This window comes from Felis catus, chromosome E1, assembly GCF_018350175.1.
Source record: "Felis catus isolate Fca126 chromosome E1, F.catus_Fca126_mat1.0, whole genome shotgun sequence".
Taxonomy (NCBI): domain Eukaryota; kingdom Metazoa; phylum Chordata; class Mammalia; order Carnivora; family Felidae; genus Felis; species Felis catus.
In genome coordinates, this window is record NC_058381.1 from 41,833,101 (window position 1) to 41,858,022 (window position 24,922).

At 54.5% G+C, this 24,922-nt stretch overlaps 1 protein-coding gene across 12 annotated transcripts; it reads right to left on the bottom strand.

The window, feature by feature from the left end:
• Window positions 1-1,381: 1,381 nt before the first annotated feature.
• On the bottom strand, window positions 1,382-16,508 carry ETV4 (ETS variant transcription factor 4). Of its 12 annotated transcripts, none has more exons than XM_019817951.3 (13): window positions 16,302-16,508; window positions 15,682-15,825; window positions 15,407-15,500; window positions 15,136-15,183; window positions 8,013-8,066; window positions 6,676-6,802; window positions 6,110-6,253; window positions 5,543-5,811; window positions 3,533-3,607; window positions 3,309-3,377; window positions 2,985-3,157; window positions 2,635-2,736; window positions 1,382-2,267 (listed from the first exon to the last, which is right to left on the bottom strand). In XM_019817951.3, exons 2-13 carry the CDS (start codon window positions 15,739-15,741, stop codon window positions 2,043-2,045), a joined length of 1,440 nt encoding a protein of 479 aa, XP_019673510.1. In that variant the 5' UTR covers window positions 15,742-15,825; window positions 16,302-16,508; the 3' UTR covers window positions 1,382-2,042. The 12 variants fall into 12 exon arrangements, with proteins under 12 accessions (XP_019673510.1, XP_019673508.1, XP_044900935.1 ...); XM_019817949.3 differs by having other exon boundaries at window positions 6,092-6,253; window positions 6,676-6,799; window positions 16,302-16,507; XM_045045000.1 differs by having other exon boundaries at window positions 6,110-6,235; window positions 16,302-16,507.
• Between the last annotated feature and the right edge of the window lie 8,414 nt (window positions 16,509-24,922).

The following is a 24,922-nucleotide window of genomic DNA, read 5'->3' on the forward strand; positions in this document are numbered from 1 at the left end:
GTCAGCACAGAGCCCGACATGGGGCTCAGCTCAAACTCACAAACCGTGAGATCATGACCTGAGCCAAAGTCAGGCGCTTAACCGACAGCCACCCAGGTGCCCCTACATTATATGTATTTTTAAAAAACATGTATATTTTTTAAAACTTGTGTTTTATTTAAAAAGAAATTTTAATGTTTATTCTTTTTGAGAGAGAAAGAGTGTGAGTGGAGAGGGGCAGAGGGGGAGATGCAGAATCTGAAGCAGGCTCCAGACTCTGAGCTGTCAGCACAGAGCCCGACGCAGGGCTCGAACTCCCAAACCGTGAGATCATGACCTGAGCTGGTCGGATGCCTAACCGACTGAGCTACCTAGGTGCCCCTAAAACTTGTATCTTAAAAGTTTCTGTTCCCTTGCTCTAAATTATAACAGTTGTTGTTTTGGGTTTCTAGGAAGAACAGTAATGTTGCTTTTTATTTGTGCATAGTGGCTGACCAGCACCCTTCCTTTGAGGGCTCGGGGACTGGGGACCCAGGCTGTTCAAGCCTTAAGGAGGGCTGGGCCAGTGCAGCCTCGGCGCCGCAGTTCTGGTTTACCTGAAGAGTACATTTTCACCAGAGCCTGGATCCTGGGAAGCCGTTTCCACAGGGCCTGGGTCTAGAACCTTCCATTCTGCCCCCTCGCACCTCGAGGGGTATCAGGTCTACTCCCTCCAGGTGTCACCACTTTCTCAGCCTTGCCTCTCCCAGCACCCACAGAGAACAGCCCCAGGAGTCTGGGCAAGGGGCACGTGTTTTCTGCTCCCCTTTCCCTGAAGATGTAGTGTCTTTTCCTCCACAGGCCAGCATGCAGGGCCTGCTCTGGCCTTTCCCTACACCCTCTTGCCCGGGTGCCTTTCTTCTCTCGCCATTCTCCAGACCCTCTCCATAGAAACTCTTGTCCCCGTTTTCAGCAAAAACCAACCTGGAGCCACTGCAGGAGGGAGGGACACACAGTTGAGGTGTAGACATGGGTAGCATGGCCATGGGAAGGGCATCATAGAACCCACAGGCCAAACCCTGCCTGAGGAAGCCCCGGAAGGGCCTCCAAGCTCAGTAGCCCAATCTGGCCCCTGCCCGGGCAGGGAGATGCCTGGTGGCCAGGGGTCACCAGGCCAGATTATAAAAGTACCCTTCAACTATTCTTCCAGGACCCGGACACAATAATCGTGGGAGGAGGAGAGGCCAGGTAACACTGAGCCCATTTTTCAGAGGAAAAAATCGGAGGTGAACTGTCTTCTCCCAGATCCACAAGGGAAGTTACGTGTCAGGGCCAGGCCCCAAACTCGGATCGTCTGCCCCAAAGCTGGGGCTCCTTCCAACCCCAATTCTTCTCCCATGGTGGCAAAGAGGACACAGGATGCTAAGGAGAAGCAGGGGCCTTTATTGGGGTCTGGCAGATGTGGTGGAGGTGGGGGTGGAATCCCAGGCCCGGGCCTAGGAAAAGGCAGAGAAGAGGCAAAGGGCCCTAGGAGCAGGAACCCAGCCCTCCCTGCCTCCACCCTGCAGCCCCTCCCCCACCCCAGGTTCCTTACTCCAGCCTCCCCCTGCCTCTGGGAACACAGCACCAAGAACGGACAAGCAGGACCCTCCAGGGCCACCGCTTGGAGCGGAGTGCAGGATCCAGACTTCTGTCTGCCCACAGTGGGAGATCTGGGGAGCTCAATGCACCCTTCTCCACCAGGAAAGAGTGGGAACGCGCCTTCTGTCCCCCAGAACAGAGCAGACTCTTTGTGATGGGGGAGAGGAGTGAAGCTTGGGCCTCGACGTAGAACCTGGGAAGAGGCTGGAGGTGACATCCCCAGAGGAGCTTCTAGACCCCACCTTTGCACTTGCAGGGTCTCCGCTTTTCCTTCCCGTCAACTCTGGTGAGCGGTTCAGAGTGTGGGCAGGGGCAACTGGTGGGCCAGCGGGGATCTGCTCCAAAGACATCTGCGGGCTTCAGAGTGAGGGTTTCCCCAACACCAAATTCATCTATATTACACAGGGCAGCACCCACCGGCAGTAGGGGAGCAGCGGCCAGGGCTAGTAAGAGTAGCCACCCTTGGGGCCAAAGGGCTGGGCAGGGCCAGCCAGCTCTGGGAGGTAGGCAGGGCTCTCGTCCAAGTGGGACAAAGGGACTGTGTCCTCCTCACTGACTGGCCGGTCAAACTCGGCCTTGAGGGCTGGACGCTGATTGTCCGGGAAGGCCAGGGAGAAGAGGGCCTCAGGCTCACACACAAACTTGTACACGTAGCGCTCACCAGCCACCTGTGGGAAGAGAGGGGCTGGGTGGGCCTAGCTCTCCCTCCAGGTGAGTGTGGGCTGGGGGACGCAGCCCTGGGCGAGGTCCCAGCAGGTGTGTGGGGCACATCTCTCCCGTGCCGGCTCCTCCGAGAAGCCAGCTCCCCACAGAGTTCCCGTTCTCCAATCTCAATGTCTCCACACTTTGGGCTTTTCACTTACTGTTTGAGCACTTTTTTTGGGAAGAGGGAAATCTTGTCCACAGTTTCTCATTCCCTCTGTCCGGTTCATTATCGGCTCCCACCAACTTGCTGAGAAATGCTCCCCTGCCCCCGTCACCTTCCCACAGTTACTGCCTCTCTCCCGCCCCGGCCCTGGGGCCTTGGCCCCTCACCTTCTGCATGATGCCTTTTTCATAGTAGTATCGGAGTGAGCGGCTCAGTTTGTCGTAGTTCATGGCCGGCCGGTTCTTCTGGATGCCCCAGAGCCTGGCAACCTGGGGACGGGACAGAGGTTTGGGATGCTGGTGCTGGCTCAGCAGACAAAAACGGGGGGCAGGCCAGAAAGAGCACCTGAGATTCTTCGTGCAAAACAGAAGCTGGCCCTGCAGACCAAGCAGCAGCCCACAGACCCAGGTTTGACAAGAATTCAGGTCAGGGGAGGCATGTGCCGCATTCCCAGATCCTGTTATCTCCAGGCCCCAGAGATGTTGGGAGGAGAGGTGGGGACATCTGGGAGGCCCACCTCCTCGGGCTCTATTAGTTTGAACTCCATCCCCCGGCCAGTCCAGGCGATGAAGTGGGCATTCGTTGGGTCATCCAGCAGGGCCACCAGAAATTGCCACAGTTGCAAGGCGCCCCTGCGCTGGTAGGGCGGTCCCTCTCGGAACACTCCGACCCCTTCCTGCTTGATGTCTCCTGGGGAACACAGAAAGCAGGTGTCAGGTTTGTGCCTCCTGGTCCCCCAAGTAACCCCATCTCCCCTCCCCAGCGGTATTGTGATTCTCGGGGGGTGGGGACACAGAAGGCAAGGGTAAGACCCTAGCCCTTTCGTAGTCACTTCTCTGACCTTCAAATTTCTCAGGGACAACACAGACATCATCTGGGAATGGTCGAAGAGGTTTCTCATAGCCATAACCTTGAGGAGGAAGTTGGGGGTCACTCAGATCTGGGGGCTCATCGATATGAGCCTCCAGAGAGTCCAGGGGGACTCCTGCACAGGAGACCCTCCCCGACAGCAAGACTCCCTCCTCCACCTTGGAGGGCTTGGCGGAGAGGAGGGGGCTGCCTTACCCATGGCCCCGTCGCCTGGAGAGTGTCCGGAGAAACCCTCCGTGTGAAGATACATTGATGCACACCCAGGGACATCTGGGAGGGGAGGAGAGAAGAAAGGGTGATGTTACAGGTGGCTGCGGTGGGGGCAGCAGTCCTACCCACATTCGAGAACTCCTTCCTGCCAGCCTGCTTTCCGGTTCTTTTCCCAGCTGCCTGCCAACCACCAAATCCCAAGGCAAGTTCACCCAGAGGGGGCACAAGGCTTGAACCTCTCAGCTTGAAGTTTGGGCCAGAGGGCATGGCCGGCAGCAGCTGGGCCTGGCAAACTGTTGCACAAGGCCCAAGATTCCAGGGAACAGCTGTTTCCTGTGAGTTTAGGGGGAGGAGGAAGGGGAGGGATGAACCTCCGGGGAAAGGGTTCAGTGTCCATGCCTAAGACTCCCTTGGAATGGGCTAACCTCCGGTCAGCAGGTTGGGTTCCTAGCTGTGTGTGTGTGTGTGTGTGTGTGTGTGTGTGTGTGAGAGAGAGAGAGAGAGAGAGAGAGAGAGAGAGAGGAGAGAGCACTGAGCATGTGTTTAGGGAGGGAGGAAACGGAGGCTGGGGGCTGGGGGAAGACTAGCAGGTAGGTAGGGAAGGAGAGGGGGAGAGGGAGAAAGAGGGAGAGGGGGAGAGGGAGGAAGGGGGGAGAGCGAGAGCACGCCAGAAGCCAGAATGTATCTGTATCTGGGGACAAGGCAGTGGGCACTGGGCCGTGTTTTTTTCATTTCTGACAGCAGAGCATATTCACTCCCTTTTCATTCTACTCCCTAGGATGGAAATAGCTCTACTCCACCTGGAGGAGGCGGCTGTGTGAAGCCACCCGTTCAAGTCCCAGCCCCTTCCCGCCCTACCCCCTCCACTCCCACCTATGAATGAGATGGTGAAACCCGACACCTCCGGGAGGAGGCGGGAGGGTGGGCTCATTCATGCCTCCATTTTGTGAATGGAATTCCTGACTCCATTGAGAGGAAGCTGGAGGGGGAGGGGCAGGAGTTCAAGGGCATGTAACCAGATCTCCTCCGGTCTACATCCTTTGAAGGTCAGCAGCGAGAGCATTTCCCTCCTCCTTCCTCCACCTCACTGCCTGGTGAGACTCAGCTAATGCCCTGGGTTTGAGGAGAGGCGCACCTTTCTGGTTCTCACCGGGGCAGCCCTGGATTGGGGAGGGGGCGGGGGGGGGAGTTGTGGTTCATCCCCCTACCCCTGAAAGACTGGACATCAGGAAAAGGGAAATTCGAAAGCTCTAGCCAGCTCTGCGCCTACTCGAACCTCAGTATTTATTTTTCTCATACAAGCTGGCAGATGAATTCAAATTTGGGGATGGCAACAGTGGAACAGAAACCAAGGTTTTCTGGGTCCCTCCTAAATGAGAAAGGCCCTCCCTTCGGGACCTGAGGCTTTGAATTCCAGCTGTTTATGAATGTAGCTAAGCGTATCTCACTCCTGTTCACAGCCAGGCGGAACTAGCAGTCCTATTTCGGTATCCGGCCCTCTCAACCCGGAGGCCCCAACAAGAAGGTGGAAACCACACAGTCACCCCGCGTTCCAGTTGGGAACTGAGCCTGGCTAGTTGCGGGTTCATGTTTCTCTTCGTTCAAATCCGTTTATGTGTTTCGGATTCTGTGGGGACTGGGACACATCCTATTCATCACTGTGTCTTCCAGCGCCACAAGCCCACACTCCAGGCCGGTAAGGTCATTATAACCTCAAACCCTTGCTGAAGAGAAACAGGAAGAAAGGCTTCCTAGGAAATCACAAGCTGCCTGAGGGCAAGGACCTGCAAACCACTCATCTTTTATCTGAGTATAAAAAAAAGCGAGTGGTTGGGTGGGTTGGAGGTAGGCACTGGTAAATGGGCGTGGGGGTGGGTGGGTAAAACACTTGGGAGACATTCTGGGTCGAGTGGAACTGTCTATTTGATCACATGCCACCCTCCCCGGGCGATGCCCCCCAAACTCCTCCTCCCCCTCCCCGGGAGCATTTCTTACCAGAGTCGTAGGCGAAGTCCGTCTGCTCCTGTTTGATCACCACCCCCGCCCCTGGGTACCTGTGCCCGCTGACTCCACCCTGGCCCACTGGCGGCTGGCCCGCCTGTTCGTACAGGGGGTCAAGGTATTCCTGCTTGAAGCTCTGCTGGGGGTAGGGTGGGCAGGGCTCCGACAGCTGCTGTGGGTAGGGGGCCGGGAGGGTTTCCCGGCCCCCTCCCTGGGAGGATGTGAGGGGGTGGCAAATATCCAAGGGTTGCTGGAAGACAGAGCTGGGTGTGGTTGGAGGGAGAAGGAAGAAGAGATTAATTTGAGCCGTGCTGGGTCCTCGCGCCGGCCACCCCCAGAGCTTGCAGAGTGGGCTCAGGTGTGTGTGTGTGTGTGTGTGTGTGTGTGTGTGTCAGGGTCGGGGGTGGGGTGTTGACATCCCTTCTTCCCTACCTCCCCCCACGCCAGGTCTCTTAAGGGCAGGTGGAGAACACTCAGGGATTGAGGAAGAACTGGTGAGGCCGGGGCCCACAGGTTCTGTGCGTCTCCTGGCCTCCTCCTTACCTATGCTCCCCGACGTACCCATGGCCAGGGTGGGGCTGGGAGGTGCCGGAGGATCTCAGGAAACTCCGTTGTTCTGCCCGGGAGAAGGGCTGCAGGGGCGACTGTCCAGGGGCACCGGGGGCGGGGGACTTGATGGCGATTTGTCTAGGGGGGTCATAGGCACTGGAGTTGAGGGGGAGATGGGGGTGAGGGGGCAGAGAAGCTGGGCGAGCATCTTTGAACCCTTTATCCCCCCGGGAAGTGAGTCACAGGGATCAGGGGAGGAGGACGAGTAGAAGGTGCTGGGAAAGGCCCGGGCCCCAAGCGAACTCTTTTTCTCCTTTTGTGAATCCTGAGAATGCCTCTCCCCTGGGTGGGCCGGTGGCTTCCTCGGGTGGAAAGGCTCTGCCCAGGCCTTGACACACACATCCCTTGAACCCCCTGCTGCGTTCTTCCTCCGGACAACTCAGAGGAAATCCTGAGCCGTGGGGCTCCCCTGACAGGGGCTCAGAAATCCTTTCTGTGGTCTATGTGGCAGTGCATCTGCCGCCTTTCGCCCTCCCTCCCCCGTCCCGGCCCTTCACCAGGGCCAGGCTGGGGCTCACCTGGAATAAAGGCACTGCTCGCCATGGTGATAGGGGAGTGGCAGCTTCCTGCTGCAGGACAGGGCCGGGTCTGTGCGGGGACTCTGGGGCTCCTTCTTGATCCTGGTGGGGGGGCTGTGGAAAGCTACTGCAGGGGTGAGGGGTGGGGGTGGGGGCAGAACAAGGCCAGAGCGGGTCACAGAAGAGGCCAGAAGAGCTCCGGACACCTTCTGCTCTTTGACGGCCAGCTGGGTGACCTGTGCAGACTCAGCCCCTCTCTGGGTCTCGGTTTTCAGAGACTCACGGTCAGACAGTTTGGCTGCTGACGCCGTGTCTAGTTTTATACGTCGGGCTGATGTCCAATATTAACCAAAGAAACCGTCCAAAATCCAACATTTACTACAACCCCAACCCCCAAAAAAACACCTTTGTAGGATTGAGCACCTCCAACCCAGGGCCTGTGGTTTGCCTGAGCGCCCTGGAAAATTCCAAGGGAGAGAGATGTTTTCTTATTTGGTGCTCTAAAGAATCTTTCTTTCCCTGGCTGAGGTTGGATATTAGCCTACTTGCAGGTCAGCTGACCAACATTAAACACATGGTCCTGATTCTCTGTGAAGACTAGTCTCTCCTGTGGCCCCCGCTGGGTCTGCAAACCCCAGCCACCAGGCCGAGCAGCACATTTGGTTCCAAGTCTGCTGAGCGCGAGGGTCTGTCTTCCTGCGTGGAGCCAAATGCCTGTGACTGACTGTTCCCTGTTTTCCATTATATGTGCCCTTACTGCATTTTATCAAAGACAGTTGAGACCGGAGTATCTGACAGTAAAGCGGGGCTTCTCAACAGGGCACTATTGACCTTTGGGCCAGATCATTCTTGTTGTGGGGGGCCGTCCTGAGCATTACGGGGTGTTCAGCAGCACCTCTGGCCTCCCTACCCACTAGATGCCTGTAGCACCGCCCCCCTCGGTTGTGACAACCCCGAACATCTACAGAACATCTACAGACGTTGCTCCCGTGTCTCCTCGGGGGCAAAATTGCTCCTGGGTGCGTGAAAGTAACTGAGAAAAGTAGAACCGGACCCTGCTGAGCTGGTCCAAGCCCCTCATTTCGCAAACTGGGAAGTGGGGGATCAGAGAGATGAAGTTCGCACGTCCCACAGCCAGGATGCGGAAAGCCCCGATTTGGACCAAGGGCCTCATCTCCCAGTTACTGAGTCCTGGAGTCCAAACCTAAGAATGGGGAGCCCTGTTCTCCCTTTCCTTTAGGAGGGAACAAGTTCATCTTTTGTGATTCTCTACCCCTATGACTCATTTCCTGCCCTCCCCGACTCCCCACTCCCTTGACCCAGGGCCCTCCACTCACAGTTTTCTGAATGGAAATCAGGAACGAACTGCTCATCACTGTCTGGTACCTGGGCTGCAGAGAGAGAGGTCAGAGGTGAGTCTGGGTGGGGCCCCCCCCAAGGCAGTCCCCAGGAGACACCATTGCTGTGGCCTTGCAGATTAGCACCAGCCCAAAAGGAAAACAGCCTTCCTAGGACGCAAGGCAACCCCACCCCAGGTCCTAGCGCCCTCCATCTCTACGCTCCATTAAGACCCTGGAGGGCAGGCTGCAAGTTCCCAGAACCTGTCTGAGCAGATTCCAGAGTCTTTTCCTGGATGCTTTGTATTTATTCCCTCCATTTTCCTGAAGTGAAGGCAGCCCTGCCCCTCCCAGAGCTCCCAGCAGAGTCACATCTGGGATGGGCAGGCATTGCAGGATATCTTAATGAACCTAGAATAACATGGGGAGATTCTGTAGCTGGGCCGGGCCCCGGAATCTGTGTTTTATACAACCTCCCGGGTGAAATCTAGAAATCTAGAACCTGGGGAAGAAGATGGAATAGAGGAAGGGTGGTGGTCCAAGAGAGGTGCATAAGAGGACAGTGGGAGAGGAAGTGGCTGGGGACACGGGCAGGTCCCCTTGCCTCCGGTCTGCAGCGTGCAGCTAGGAGAGGAAGGTTTCCGAGCTTGGAGGTCTGAGAAGCACTCCCAGGGTGCCAGCATGGGTGGCACTGGGTTTGGGGGTTAGGCAGCAATAGAACAGCAGTTCATCCATGATCTCCAACCTGGATATTCCAGCTTTAATTTCTAGTGCTTACCCTGGCCTCTCCAACACCTTCAGGAGGGAATATAGCAGAGTCCCTCCCTTGACCCCAGAATCTTTGCCCCTCTCTCAAGAATAGTCAAAACAGAAGTGGGAAGGGGTAGACACCAAGAAGAACTTCCGGATACTCCAGGAAGAGAGTGGCTTGAAAGTGACGTGGTGGTGGAAGCCAAGGAAGGAGACTGCTCTCAGAGTGGACAAGGAGGAAAGTGACGGAGAAGACCGAGAACGGCTGGGAAGGACGAAGGGCAGGAGGAGACGGCTGGAGAATACCTCCACTCCCAGCCCTGCACACACACACCCCAGCCTCTAGGCTTCCCAGTCAGCGGAGGCTCCATGGTTTCTTCCTGGGATTTCAGCCAGAGCCTCTATATTGGAACTCCCTGCTTCCGTGCTCACCTCCTACAGCAGGTGCCACACAGCTGTCAGAGTGGTCTTTCTGCAATAGAAGGCCCCTCCCTTTTCTCCTTGCTTAAAGCAGGGACCCCAAAGTCTTCTTCTCGGCAGGCCTCTGATGCCCCATGTGGTCTGGCCTGCTTGCCTGTCCGACCTGCCTCTCCTTGTCCTTCGTCTCCAGAGCTCTTCATTCCTCTTCCCCAAACCTTTGCCTGCCTGTATTTTTTTTTTTTTTCCTGGCCACCGAAGTCCTAGCTGTCACTTGGTCACTTCCTCAGACGTCTTCTCTGACCACCCACACCGAAGTGGTCCCTCTTGGCTACCCATCGCTTCCCTTGTTTATTTTTGCCCTCGCACGTACAGCTACGTGGATGCATCTTATTAATTTACTTGGATCTCTTTAATTCATTTACTTTTATGGGTTTGTTGTCTACCTTCTCCACCTGAAAGTTAAGCTCCCTGAGGGCAGGGGCTTTTGCTTTCTCTGTCGTCCTGATACCCCAGCATCTGGAAAATGGGGTCTGGCTAAGAATAGATGCTCATTGCCTTATTTGTGGACTATGTGAATAAACATACCACGATCCCATCCCCAGGCTGGTGGGAGCTGACACTGTGGACTGGGGAGCAAGAGTGGCAGAGATCCTAACAAATCAGCTCTTCCCTCTCCCTCAGGACCTCCCCCTTCCCACACACACAGGCTAACTTTAATAGAGGCAGGTCCTCCCTCCAGAGAAAGCACATCTCACAAGGGATGCTTTAGGCTGTGATCAATTGCTCGGCAGGAGGATTCTTCCCCAACTTGCTTTGAATATCAGATGTGCCAAGTACTTCAAGATACGTTTATGGATAGTTGACATCTTGACAGAGGGATTGGACTGAGGGGTTGAAGAATCAGAAGCCACCAGCAGCCAAAGAAGGACTCCCGAGAAGTCAGCAGGAAACTATTCCAAAGTGATCAAATAAATGAGTAGGACACGAAGTCCCTTGGCAAAAACACACAGGCAGCATCTATCTATTCAGAAGCATAGCTGAGGCACGAAGGCAACCATCCCCCAAACTGACCCAAATCAAGAATCCCCAGGGCATTAAAAGTGCATATCCCTGGGGCGCCTGGGTGGTTCAGTTGGTAGGGCATCTGACTCTTGATTTCAGCTGGGGTCATGATCCCAGGGTTGTGGGATCAAGCTCCGCGTCGGGCTCCACACTGAGTGTAGAGCCTGCTTGAGATTCCCTCTCTCTCTCCCTCTGCCCCTCATCCCTGCTCTCTCTAGCTGAAGTAAATACAATGAAAAAAAGAAGAAGAAGAAAGGGTACACATTCCTGGGGCCCCTGGCTGGCTCACTAGGTAGGTGGAGCATGTGACTCTTCGAGCCCCACGTTGGGTGTAAAGTTTACTTAAACATGCACACACTCCCGGTCCCCACCCCTGGAGAATCTAATTCCATAGGCAGGATTGAAGCCCAGGCGCCTGTACTTTTAACAAGCACCCCTGGTGGCCCATAAGAACAGGCAGGTTTGAGGGGCGCCTCACGGTCATGAGATCAAGCCCCTCTTTGAGTGTCCACACTGAGTGTGGAGCCTGCTTGAAATTCTCTCCCCGGCCTCCCCTGCACACTCTCTCTCTCTCTCTCTTAAAAAAAAAAAAAAAAAAAAAAAAAAAAAGTCAGGTTTGGGAAACACGAGATAAAAGGGAGGAGCAAACCTTGCTCCGGGGCGCAAGGGCCAAGTTCATCCCCGATGTGCCCTCTGGCCCAGCCACGGGCGATACCCCCAAAATTGGCAGGATGGGGGTGATGGAGCAGGATAAGCAACCTTCCCATCCCTGCTACCTAGGCAAGGAGGGAGGGTCCCCAGGGCAGGGGAGGTGCAGAGCGTGGGGGAGGCTGACGCATTCTGGGCCCCCTTTGGGGCTTCATTACCTGCCAGTTTCCATTGAGGTAATGGGCTGGGGGCATCTCCTGCTGGCGTCACAGGCCAGTCATAGGCCAGTTCACTTGACTCTAGAGAGCCCTAGGGGTCATCCTGCGTTCCCTCCCGCCTCAGGCCCCCCCCCCCCAGGTTTGACCCCAATGTCCACTCCGCAGCAGTCCCCGGGGAGGCCCCTCCCCCCAGCACACAGACCCTCCTCCCAAAGAGAGGCCATCCTCTTCCCAGGGCCAGGAGAAATCAGCCAAGGCAAAAATGGGCTGTGATGTGAACCCCAGTCTCCGCTTGGCTCCTGCCCAGAACACTGGCTTCTTAAACCAAAAGGATAGGAGAGGGGCCTCAATCAGAGACTGTCCACAAGGATAGAAATAGGAACAGGAACACCGAGCCCCGAGTTCCTGGAGAGCAGGAGAATTTCTAATTACCGTGTTTGGTCTTGAGTGTATGCCATTTTATTTATTTGTTGACTTGGCTGAGTTTTGGCTGCCGAGCTAGTGTGCCAGGGTCTACCCCCAACTCCATCCTGGCACTAAGGTGGAGTTTATCTGCCCGGGGACATGGCAGATGATTACGGAGGGGGTAGAAAAAGTGCCACGCCAGCATAATGCCCAGAAAGAGAATTTTGGGGATCATCCCTCCAATATGGGGGTCAGTAGAAGAGAAGGGGCTTGGAAGCCTCCCAGGCTGGGCTCCAAGAGAAGCAGGTTAAAATAGCCAAGCAGCTTAAGCTCACCCCAGGTTAGCCACCTACCTACACCATATACGCCCCATCATCTTCTCCCCTTCCTGGGGCCCCATCACAGCGTGAAGGGGCCTCTTCAGGAGTTCCAGTAGAAGTAGGGGGAGGCATTCTCCAGGGCTTCTGCTCCACCGTGTCACCACTGGCCTTGTCGCTCACCCTTACCCTGCCCCCACCCTGGTAGCCTCTGTACTGGAAGGAACCAGTTCTCTATCTATGGAGGGACATTTGTCCCCAAGAGCCTTCTGGAAGGGGAGGAGACAGAAAGATGTAGAAGGAGGCATTGTAGCTAGGAAGAACTGGGGGAGGGGATTAACCCCATCTTGCCCCACAGACACGCTGAGGCACCAGCGTGCAAGCACACAGATTCACACACACCCTAATTCCTTTTACTATACGGCAGCACACGGGTGAAACACATCTTCCGTGCACACCCTTCACGTACTAGGGTCTCTTTTTCGGCTTGCAAAAACGATGGGGGAAAACCAAAGGGCAAAGGGACTGGAGAACCTAGAGGAAGATTTGGGAGCCGTAAACCTTCTGAAAAGGGGAGCACAGACCCACCCCTTTAAGAACCTCATAAAAGCTATGGATCTTCTCTTCCTAGAAAAATCCACATTGCTTTGTGTCTGGTGCACCCCTAACAATTTTACACACAGTATCAGGGGGCTTAAGGACCCCTGCAACCTATCCACACAGATTCTGCGAATCCAGACTCTACATTATAGACCCCAGCCTCATACAAAGGACATACACGGCCCAGACTCAATGTTCCTTAATACCAAACAGAACAAAGTCATTGTCCCTGAGGGTTCCCGAAGGCTCCCGACAAGCCCAGAAAGGAACCTTCTACCAGAAGCAGCACATTTTTTACCATAACCAGGCACAGCTTGGGCTCAGCCTGCCCGAACCTGGGTTTCCCTACAGCAGCCTGATCCTTTCTCTAGCAACTCAACAGATACCCAAAAACAGACACACCCTCTTAGCCTTACTTCAACCCCCCCCCCCCACCATCCCCGGCCACGGTCTAGAAAAACCTCAAACCCAAAGATGTCTAAGTTGTCTCTACAGAGCCCCACTCACACTCACCCCTAAATAAGCCCGGACGCCAGACTGAACCCACAACCACATCCTCTCGGACCCAGCCTGGCATCCCCTGAATTCTTCACAGCCCCACCCACACTACTAGGACTCACCGCATCTCTCCAAATTGGGGCTTAAAAAAAAAATCAAACTTGCAAGGGGGAGGTTGGGCTCCGGGTCCCACTCCTCCTGGTGCACCCCACCGCTGGCAAGTTTCCAAAGAAGCTAGACCCCTCCCTACCACCCCAAAGCTCCCCCCTGGGCTTCGGGAGTCACTGACCTGGTGGGAAGAGGCAGGAGAGGAGGCTGGGGTGGTGCTGGGATGGTGCAGGGGGACAAGGCCCCGGCAGCTGCATCTGTCTCCGCAGAGAGAGTGAGGAGCCAGTGGCCTCAGCATCCCCCTCTCAGGCCTGGCCATCCATCGCCAGCTGGGAACCTGAGCTGCTCCCTCAGAAGGAAGGAGAGGGAACCAAGGAGATCCCCACCCCCACCTCCCCACCCACTGGATTTAAATGTACAGGGACTCCCAGGGCAGCAGCATTGAAACACACACACTCGCCCTCACACTGACACATGCACAGTCTCTAGACCCCCCACCGCCAAGGGGTGGGGCTTCCAAGGTTGAGAGAACGTTTTCCTTCCCTTCCCATTCCAGAACCAGGCACAAATGGACCAGCTGCTGCCAAAATGCCCACCTCCGAGTCTGCCCTTAAATCACAGCCCTGGGAGCTGCCCACTGTGGGGAGCACAGGGACCCTCCGCTGACAGACAAGAAGCCTGGCAAGCCAGACAGAAATCAGGCATTGGGAAAGGAAGTCTTTGAGAGACTGTGGAAACTGACACCCCTGCGTTCTTCAGCTCCAGCCCAGCTCCGGAACCTCGGGAGGAGGATGGGCCGACAGGGCATACTCTGCCTGTCACTCAGGGCTGGGCACACGGGGCTTGCAGTCGGGAGAAGATGTGTATAATACCCCAGATACCTCCAGCACCCATGCAGCCGTTGGCCACAAATTCTACACAACGTCCTGAGTGTTTGCTCCATGCTAAATAATCGTTCCGTTAATACACATATTTTGGGGATACCACGGTAGTCAAGACAGATAGTCTCACTCCAAGGATCCAGTCAGGGGTCTTTCCCTTTTATCTGAAGCTTTTAAAGATGGTTCCAGAGGAGCTGGGTTTGAGTTTTAAAAATCACCAAAGATACCCAGGTGGAAGGATGGTGAGATCTTAAAGCAAAGCCCTTAGAAAGGGGTTCCCAGTGGGCAGCAGTTTCTTGGTTTCCAGAGTGTTAAAATAAAAGGACCCTAAGATGGGGGTATTAACCCTTCCCTTTCAGAGACGGTCTAAATACCATAAGGCTTCCACCTGCAACCCCACCAGCGACACCCTGAGGCTCCACCAAAACACACCAGTGGATCCAACCAGAAAACCTCAGAACCCACCTCTCTACCCGGAGAAGGCCCAGCTCCCGACCCCTCCCCAGCCAGCTCACAGCTAACCCCTCCTCAAACACCCCAGCCAAAGCAGGGGGAATTTGCCTAGGGCAGAGGTATTCAGGAGGGAAGGAGGGAGGATCACATGCCGTCAGAATTACAATCAAGGCTGTTTAGGGGGGAAGCCCTGGGCCCTCTCTGCCAAAGTGCGGCAAAAAGGAATTATTTAAACTTTTGTTGTGCTTTTGGCTCAGACAGTAAATTGTTTAGCATTGGGGGTTGGGAAGAAGAGAAACCAAGGGGGGTGAAAATCAATGTTTTGGCAACTCCAGCACATAGGTTACATATTAATTGCTCTTTCTCCCCATCCTCCTGTCTCTTATCCACCCCCCACCCCCAACACACCAACACACACCTTGGCCTGGTGTCTGCTGCTTAACCAACTTTGCAAATGAAAATTTCTACCAGGAAAACGGGCCTGGGGCCAAGTTCCATTCAAATAAGCAAATACCCCACACAATGGTCTGATTCATCCCCAGGCCTAGTTACACAAGCCTGGCTCAGGGCAGAGAAAATAAATATCAATATAAGTGTCCACACTGGGCGCTGGGGAGAGCGGGGAGTAGGAACTGGGGGCGGGGTGGGGGGGGGGTCTTGGAGAACTCCTTGAGGCGGGGAGAGAGAAGTGGGTTAGGTTGGAATACCAATTCCAGAGAATTCCTCACCCCAATAATAGAGAAAAGGTCACAAAACTACTCACCTTCAGCGAGCCACGTCTCCTGGAAGTGACTGAGATCCTGGAAGAGATCTGAGGGGTGAATAATGGAATTGGAGAAGGTGAGGTGGAGGTGATGGTGAGAGGGAGGGAGCCCTAGCAAGCCGGATGGCCCTCCCCCCTTGGTGGTAGGGGCCCAAGAATGATCAGAGTCCCTTGGAGGGGACTCCTTTGGGGAACGAGGCGGGGGCTCCGGGATCGGCCCTCTGGGTGTGCGAGGTGGGGAGGGTCACGATTTGTCTCTCCGGCTCTTTACCTTCGGAGTCGGGGGGCGGCAGGGAGCCCGGGTCCATGAGCTTTCCCTGCGGGACCATCAGCGCTTCGCGCAAGCTCCCATTTCCGGGCGATTTCTGCGGGGAAGGGGAAGAATGCCCCCGAGTCACCCCGAGGCCGCGGGGCCTGGGGGGCGGGGCTGGGGTCCCGGGGTGACACAGGGGCCGGTCAGCGCTGGACCGCCTTGGGGTCTCGGGGAAGGGGCTGTGGGGCGGGGTGCAGGGCGGGGGCGGGCGTGGAGGCCGGCGCGGCGCTCACGCTGCAGAAGGTGTAGGGCACTTGCTGGTCCAAGTATCCGCCTTTCATCCTCCGCTCCATCCGGCCGCTCCCTCCGGCCGCACGGCCAGGGCCCCGCGCGGGGGCAGAGACCTGGGGGCGGGGGGGCTGCGTTCGCACACCGTCCTGGGAAGGCATTGGGTGGGGGTGGGTAAGGGCAGCAGGGAGGGGCAGTCCCGAGGCTCTAGGTCCGACAGCAAAACTTCTCCGACTCACTCAGGCAATGGGGAGGTTTCCGCCTGCCGAGCTGAGCGCCGCCACCACTCCCCCTCCCGCCAAAGGAGGTCCCACCTGCTCCTGGGAGCCAGGCTCGGCGTTTCGGCTGCTTTCTGCAGCCCTGCTCTGCCCAAGCTCGGTTACATAAGACGTGTGTGTGTGTGTGTGTGTGTGTGTGTGTGTGTGCGCTCGCGCGCGGAGGAGCGGGCGAGGCGCTCACCATTCGCACGCCCACAACTCCCGCGCCCCCTCCAACCCGGAATCCCAGCGCCTCCCACCCCTTGCCCTAGAATCTGCGGAGGCGGCAGTTGAAGAGTGCAGCGTGTGTTGGAGATGGGGCGAGGAGTCACAGACGCTCTCCCTCCCTCCCCCTCCCGCAGCCTCACCTGAGGCCCGGGCGTCTGTCTTGGAGCCCCGGGGGCTCGAGAGCTTGCCCCGGGGCCGCACGGAGGGCCGCGGGGCTAGGCCGGAGCGAGGCAACCCCGGCCCTGGGTTCCCCGCGCACCCGCTTGTTTTCCGGGCGCCGCCGACAGTTGTGAGCCCGGGGGAGCCGCTGATTGGTGCATTTCCTTTGCCTCGGCCTCGACTCTCTCTCCAACCCCCACACCCCCACCCCGTTCCCTTTGTTTCATTGACTTTTGTGAATGAAACCCCAGGGCCGGGCACGCCCGCCAATCCGGAGACTCGCCCGGCCGAGCCGTGGGGGGCGGAGTTTCCCAGACGCGGGGGCCAATCAGAACGCAGGGGCTGTCTCCCGGCTTCATTCACGGCCTGGGCTCCCATTCATAAAAAAATAAACTCCTCAGCGGCCGGAGTTCATTCATAAAGAGCTGAGAGAAAAGGAGCTAAGCGAAGGACCCGAAGGCTTCACCGAGGGGTTGCGCGGTGTCCCTGGGTGTGAAGCTCGGCGAGCTCCTCGGGCTGGCCCGGCTGGCGTCTGCACACGTCTCTGCATCTGCGTGTACGTGGGAGTGTGAACATGCCTGTGTGTGCGCGCCCTGCGGGGAGGCGAGCGGACTTGTGCCCAGAGGAACAGTAATAACTAGCATTTATGAAGCACTTCGCTTCCACGTGCTCATTTCATTCCCATAACCTGGCGAAGTGCTTCTATTGTTTCCATTTGACAGAGATTGAGAATGAAAACTCAGTGAGGGTGGTGACTTGGCCGCGGTCACTCAGCACAGCTGGGGTTTACAGCCCCCCAACCCCCCACATTCTCCTGTACAGCCCTTTGAGGCCACAGTTAAATGAATTAAGCTTTCTGACAGCAGCTGATACACAGTAGGTCCTCAATAAATGTAAGTTAGCATGGAATCCAGGCTCTTCCTCAAGGGTCTGCTCTTCAGAGCTGCTCTGTGACCTACTTTCTGTTGATTGCAGTAGAAACCAGAGGCCCCAGCGTGGACTTCGGAGAGTGCAGTTTCCTCTGAGCTACCTTTCCCCTTACCCTGAGAGCAAACATAGAGTCTTAGGGAGAAAAGCCTCAAGGTATCTGAGAACCTGGGGGTAGGACTGGTTTCAGTCTAGCCAAAACGCTGGTCATAGGCTCTGTTCCCTCAATCATTCACCAATTCATTCAACAAACATTCATTGTGCCAGACATAGTGCTGGGTGTCAGGTAGGCAGCTGTGACCAAGACACCTGATAAGAGCCGGGCTGTTTAGGCTATAGCCATGGGGGTACACAGGACATGAAGTCACCCGGGCATACATTCCTTTAAGGAGTGCCTGAGGGACGCCTGGTGGCTCAGTCGGTTAAGCGTCAGAAGTCGGTTAAGCGTCAGACTTGGGCTCAGGTCATGATCTCACCTCTCCTGAGTTCCAGCCCTGCGTCGTCGGGCTCTGTGCTGACAGCTCCAAGCCTAGAGCCTGTTTTAGATTCTGTGTCTCTGCCCCTTGTCTGCTCATACTCTGTCTCTGTCTCTCTCTCTCAAAAATAAATATACACATTAAAAAAAAAAAAAAAAAAAAAAGAGGAGTGCCTGATTTTGCCCCCTGCCGATTTGTGATATATATAGAAGAGACTAGTTGAACCCCAGGCCAGTTGGGGCTGCTTTCAAAATTCATCTAACCTGGGGTGTCTGGCTGGCTCAGGAGGTAGAGCAATGGGACTCTTGATCTCTGGGTTGTGAGTTCGAGGCCCCATGCCGGCGGTAGCGTTTATTTAAAACGAACCACAAAATTCATCTAATTTAACACCCCCACTTTACAAGTGAGGCAATGGAGTTTCAGAGAAGGAAGTGATACCTGTAAGCTCTATCAGCTGGTCAGGGTTAGAACTCGGACTAGAACGCCAAGCCTCTAGCCCCCAGGACTATTTATTTTATTTAGTGCTCATTCCAGGAGATCATTGCGGGCAAATGAAAATAAACTTCTCTCTTTTCTCCAAGCAACCATTCTTTAAAACATTTTTCTTCTTACATTTATTTATTTTTTGAGAGACAGAGCACAAGTTGTGGAGGGGCAGAGAGAGAAGGAGACACAGACTCCGAAGCAGGCTCCAGGCTCCGAGCTGTCAGCACAGAACCTGACGCGGGGCTCAAACTCACAAACCGTGTGATCACGACCTGAGCCAAAGTCAGACGCCCAACCAATGGAGCCACCCAGGCGCCCCGCAAGCAACCATCCTTTAAAGCTCATGTTTCTTGCCCCTCTCCTCCAGGAAGCCTTACAGATAACTGAGTCTTAAGGACCCCACAACATTCCTGCCTATATCTCTGTTGTAGATGCCTTTCCTTCTGCCTCATTGGTGTAGTCATCCTTATGTATGGAGAGCTCTCCAGGTCCTGAGGACCCAGGTCTCATTTGCCTCTTAGAATCTTCCCCCAGCCTGTTTCATGCTTATGAGAGTCCCGTGAAATACTAGTTCTGTGAATAGGTGCAATAAAGACCAAACTAATCGAGCTTAGTAGGAGCCCTGCCCCAAGAAGGAGAGACAAGCCCAAGCAAATCCCAGCTTTGGGCTGGATGGAACCAGCTTAGGGAGGAGTTTGTGTCTCAGGGCCAAAAGAAGTGGGGGAGGATTCTTCCTGGAAGGCAGCTCTGATGTGGTCTCCATGACAATGAAGAAGGCTCCCGGGGGTCCCAGAGCAGGCACTCTGGGGGGGGGGGCTCTCTTAGGGGTGCCTCTCTGGTTCTGAGCTTTTGCATTTCTCTGGAGGGCCCCAGGCTCTCTGGGGAGTGAGTGTTCTCTTTCTATTCCCCTTCCGGGGTCCGGCTGAGAGCCACCCCCAACCCCTTCCGGCTCTGGCTCAGCATGCTGGCTGAGCCAGAGGAAATACCACTGCTGTTGCCACTGCCCTCACCTGGCCTCTGATTCAACACCCAGGGTCAGAGCAGTGACAACTCCAAGGGGAACATTCGAGCCTCTTCCAGGGCTGGAGCTAGTTCGGGAAAGGAAGGAATAGAGGGGCTGGAGGTTTCTGTCGGAAATCACATCACCATAAGCAACGTTTTCTGAGCACGGCCAGTGCTTGACCTGCATTACCTCGTACAGCTTTCACCGTGATCCTGTGAGGTATCTTCTCCCCATTACACATGAGGAAATTGAGGCTTTGCAAACATACATCCTCCCCAAGGGTTTACTCCACAGACCAAGAACACTGAAAACAGACTCTTTGTCACAGAGACTATGTATTGAGGGAACACACAACAGGCTGGTTGGAGGATTCTCCAGAGTCAGGACACAGACACGTGGACACAACTCAGCTTAAGGATGTTCACAGTCCCCTCTGCGGGGGGCGGGGGACGAAGCACAACATACTCCCTGAAATGTCCCCAACACACCGTGGGTGGGGGTTGCCCAGGTAAATGCTTCTTTCTAGTATATCGAGGCTGGAGTCTGACCAGTTTCCCAGGAGTGTTGGTCAGTGTGGGTTTTTTAGAAATGCAAATGTTCATGTACAAGCAGCCTGGGGCTTATTCGGAGAGCTGGGCTGAACCCTGGAAGGAGGAGAGAGAGGCACCTAGATCAGACAGGAAGGCCCCAGAGCCATCAGAGAAGCCGGCTATCCTAGGCGGCTTTCAGAGAGAGTGTCGTGGCGGGGCTCTGGGTGACCTGTCCAGCCAGACTGTGAAGGGTGGACACAAATATTGTCAAAGGCCTGGCTTCCTCAGTGCCTGGGAGAGTGCAGAGTCCCAGGGGCATAAAGGGTGGAATTCAGAAGGTAACCCTGGGAGACAGCTCTGTAAGGCCAGATGGATGAGATAAACAGGGTCAAGGGTTGTCCCATGTCCCTTTAGTGTCTCCCAAACTAGAGCTGTCACCAGGGGGAATGAACCAGAGAACAGGGTCAGGCTGTAGGGGTGGGGAATCATGGGGTCTTCCCCACGGGCTGGTGGGGCAGGACCACCAAAAACAAAGTACCACTCTTGGGCATCCTTTTGTCCTTGACTCACAGTCCCGCGCTCACACTGATCCCTCCAAAGCACAGGGGTTCTGAAGCAGGTCCGTGGACGTACCACCCACTGAAGCCAGCTGCCTGCATGGGTGTGTGTATGTGTGTGTACTCGTTGCTGAGGAGAGGGGCCATGGCTTTTAGCAGGGTCATCACAGAGCAGGTCTGCGATTCCCCTACCTCCTCCACTTCCAGGTTAAGAACCACTGTGCTGGGGCACCTGGGTAGCTCAGTAGATTAAGCATCTGACTGTGGCTCAGGTCATAATCTCATGGTTCATGAGTTCGAGCCCGGGTCAGACTGTCTGATCTCAGCGCAGAGCCCGCCTCAGATACTCTCTCCTCCTCTCTCTCTGCCCTCCCCTGCTCCCTCACACTTGCACACACATGTGCGCGCTCTCTCTCAAAAATAAATAAACATAAAAAAAAAAAAAGAACCACTGTGTTAATGTCTTTCATCATAGATGTCTTTACAAATATCTTGTCAATATCTATTACCTTAAAAATGGTTGGGGGCGCCTGAGTGGCTCAGTCGGTTAAGCGTCTGACTTTGACTCGGGTCATGATCTTGAGGTTCATAGGTTTGAGCCCTGCGTCAGGCTCAGAGCCTGGAGCCTGCTTCGGATTCTGTGTCTCCCTCTCCCTTTGCCCCTCCCCCACTTGCTCTGTGTCTCTGTCTCTGTCTCTCAAAAATAAACATGAAAAAAGAAATTTTTTTAAGTGGTCGGAAAGGCATCCACTTTGGAGGATATGTTGGGGGTGGGAGTTGCAACCACTTCCCTCGTTCATGTCTACCTTCCACTTAGCCTGAGACCTTTCTTGTGACCCCACAGAAAAGGGAGCCCTCCTTTTAGTCAGATGGCTGGGAGCATATGAGGCAAAAGGGGAAGGTGCTGGTGAAGCTGATGTCTTGCTCAATTCCAGAGGGCACCCTGGTAGAGGAGAGTTGTTTTGGGAGAAAAATCCTAAAGATGAGGTCTTGGAGACCAGGCTTCTCTTTCTCTTGGGTATTGTAGGGTGGGTTATACTCAAGAACTTTGGGAGAAGTAGAAGCGATGGGGCGCCTGGGTGGCTCAGTCGGTTAAGCGTCCGACTTGGGCTCAGGCCATGATCTCACGTCTGTGGGATCGAGCCCTACATGGGGCTCTGTGCTGACAGATCAGAGCCTGGAATCTTCTTTGGATTCAGTGTCTCCCTCTCTCTCTCTGCCCCTCCCCCACTCTCTCTCTCAAAACTAAATAAAGATTAAGGAAAAAAAAAAAATAGAAGGTGATCAACACCAGCCTGACTCCCAGGGGATCTTCTATGACAGAAGGAGCTGGCAGTCAGTAATTTGAGGTGGAAGGTCCAGGTCTCCAGAAGACCCTCATCTGAGTGTGGCAGCTGTGATATCCTCAGGAGGAGAGGGATGGACACAGTGACCTCCTTGCGGCCCAATCCAATCCCTGGGAGGGGCTGATTTTAGGATTCCTCCTGGGGAGCCATATTTTGGGGGAGGGCTGTATAAGAACTTGTCACAAACCCAGTGAATAGCATTTAAATATATTTTTAAGTAAGCTCTACACTCTGCACCCAATGTGGGGCTCACATGTTCTACTGACTGAGCCACCCAGGCACCCCTAGCATTTCAATATTTTAGTATTTAAAACAAATTAACAATAATTTTTTTCAACGTTTTTTTATTTATTTTTGGGACAGAGAGAGACAGAGCATGAACGGGGGAGGGGCAGAGAGAGAGGGAGACACAGAATCGGAAACAGGCTCCAGGCTCTGAGCCATCAGCCCAGAGCCCGACGCGGGGCTCGAACTCCCGGACCGCGAGATCGTGACCTGGCTGAAGTCGGACGCCCAACCGACTGCGCCACCCAGGCGCCCCAACAATAATTTTTAAATTATTATTTATTTTTGAGAGAGAAAGAAAGAGAGAGAGAGAACGCACAGAGGAGCAGGGGAGGGACAGAGTGGGAGACAAAGGATCCGAAGCAGGCTCCTCACTGACAGCAGAGAGCCCCATGCAGGGCTTGAATTCACAAGATCATGACCTGAGCCAAAGTGGGACGCTTAACCGACTGAGCCATCCGGGCGTCCCTAGCATTTCAATATTTTTAAACAAGGCTGAATACATGTATCCTCCTTTCATCTGGAATATTGTCCCAAGAAGAAAGGTTGAGCCTAATACTGGGAAGAGTCTGGAAGGCCAAAGAGAGACCAAGGGTGCCCCGAGGAGAGTAATGTTTATTTTTAGAAGGTTCTGGTGACTTCAGCTTTTCCTATTTGCTCCCTGCAGCTGCTCGGGACTCCCCCAGAATGCAAAGCCTTCCTTGTCCTGTTCGGTCTCTTCCCCTATTAATTTAGCTTTCAACCCACTACTTATAGACCAAGTGCCCCAGCTCAAGTTCAGGCCCTGTCTGAAAGCTTCAGGATAGAAGATTCATTTTTTCCCCCCTTTTGATTTTTACCCCCTCTTTTTATCAAAGAGAGACAAACAGACAAATGTCAGCAGCCCGAAGGATTAGAATGGAAATGGTGCCAGCTGGGCAGAGTCCAGAATGCTCCCCTTTTTAATTGCGTGCAGACTTGAATTATGAATGGTCACAGCTCCTGCTGGGCGGGGCCCTACCAAGGGAAGGCAATTTTTCCTTTTAAAGATTAAAAGTCTTTTATTTCACTTAGTCTCTCTGAGAGTGTCTATATTTGCTCTTTGTCATCACAAATAATGGGCAACTGAAGGGATGCCCCAAATCGCTAAGGCTGTGGCAAGAAGCCAGGGTACTTGACTCGTTCTGGACTGTTTGGGGGGGACGAGTGGTGGGGATTCCCGGTTTTATTTCTGAGTGTTTTTGTTCTCCAAAACAGAAACTCGTCTGTCACCCCCAGCCCCTGGCAGCCCCTGAGGCATCCTAGGGCTAAACTGTGACTCAGGGAGCCCCTGCTGTAGATTTACTTCTGTTGATCCTCATCTGTCCCGCCTGCTGGTGACCGCAGCCCACATTTATCTGGCAATTTACAGCCATGTTTGTTAATTTACGGTCTGGGACCACAGAGCCCGGAGCCCAGAGCCCAGGAAATGACCCTCCCTCTGGGTGGAGCTCTGTTTTCTTCTCTCTCTGTGGGGACCAAGTGCCTGGGTGGAGAAAGTACGTGGCGGAGAGGAAGGACGGTAGGGGGGCGCCTGCTGAGAGGACACAATACCTAACCCGGGGAGGAGGGGGGATGACCAGGCATTCGGAATCCCAGTTTGAATTTCCAGAATATGGTGTTCGCACACAGGCTTTATGCTTTATTTTCCTAAGCCTTTTCAGAAAGGACACAATACCTAACCCGGGGAGGAGGGGGGCGACCAGGCATTCAGAATCCCAGTTTAAATTTCCAAAATATGGTGTTCTCACACAGGCTTTATGCTTTTTTGTTTTCCTAAGCCTTTTCAGATATGTTATCTTACATTTGCCCGGCCCTACTTGAAACTGGTATTTTTAGTTCCATTTCGTTTATTTATTTTTTTCTTAATGTTTATTTATTTTTGAGACAGAGAGAGAGCAGGAACGGGGGAAGGTCAGAGAGAGAGGGAGATACAGAATCCTAAGCAGGCTCCAGGCTCCAAGCTGTCAGCACAGAGCTGACGCGGGGCTCGAACCCACGAGCCACGAGATCATGACCTGAGCCGAAGTCTGACGCTTAACCGACTGGGCCACCCAGGCGCCCCTGGTTCCATTTTATAGTTGAGCACTTTAAAGTTCAGAGAGCAATTCACTTTTGTCATCAGGGGCGGGGACCAAACTCCTAGCTCCCGATTCCCCTCCAAGCTCCACCCAGTTCCAGGGGTGGCTGCCGCGTCTGGGAGTAGAGAGCAGACAGGAGACAAAAGCAAGTTGTTCTTAGCAGCGGATCCCTAGTGCTCCACACCCTGACCCCATCTGACCCCCCCCTTGACATTTCCTTTTTATGTTCTCCCCCGCCCCCCACCAAGTCCCACTCTCCTGATAAGAAATACCTGTTAGGGTCTTGTTAATTGCGGATCTTCTTAGGGGGTGCTTCGGCATTTTCTTAAATTGCGCATCAGACATGAATGTCTCCCACAAAGGGAAAACTGATGGGGGGGGGTAGCATTTTGCTCCCTAGAAATTGAGAATGTAAAGTATATTTAATTAAAATGATAAATCTGATCTTCAGTTTTGTTTTTACTACTGCTTAAAACTAATCTATTTTATGCGTGTTTCCAGAGGCTGCAGCCATCAAATCAGAGAATATTAGAGCTGTGAGGCACCTGGAGATCTTTCTGGGCCAAACCCTTCATTTTATAGACAAAGAAACCGAGTCCCAGATTGGCGAAGGGTCCCCTGAAGTTCCAGTGATGTGTGAGGGGCTGGTTTTCCGTGGCTCCACCTCCTTCTTCTGTTTGGATTTACTGGTGTATTTCTGGAATCACCGGCTGGGCTCCTCGCTTTAAAGGTCTCTCCCCCCAACCCCCCAACCCTCCATGCAAACTCCTGCTGGGAGGGGCTCGGCCTCTGGCGCCCCTTCCCCTGCCTCTCTAGTTGGTACCAGTTCTCTCTGCCCACTTCCCTCCCTCTCACTTTTCTGGCTTCCTCACTCTGCATGGATCTCATCTGGT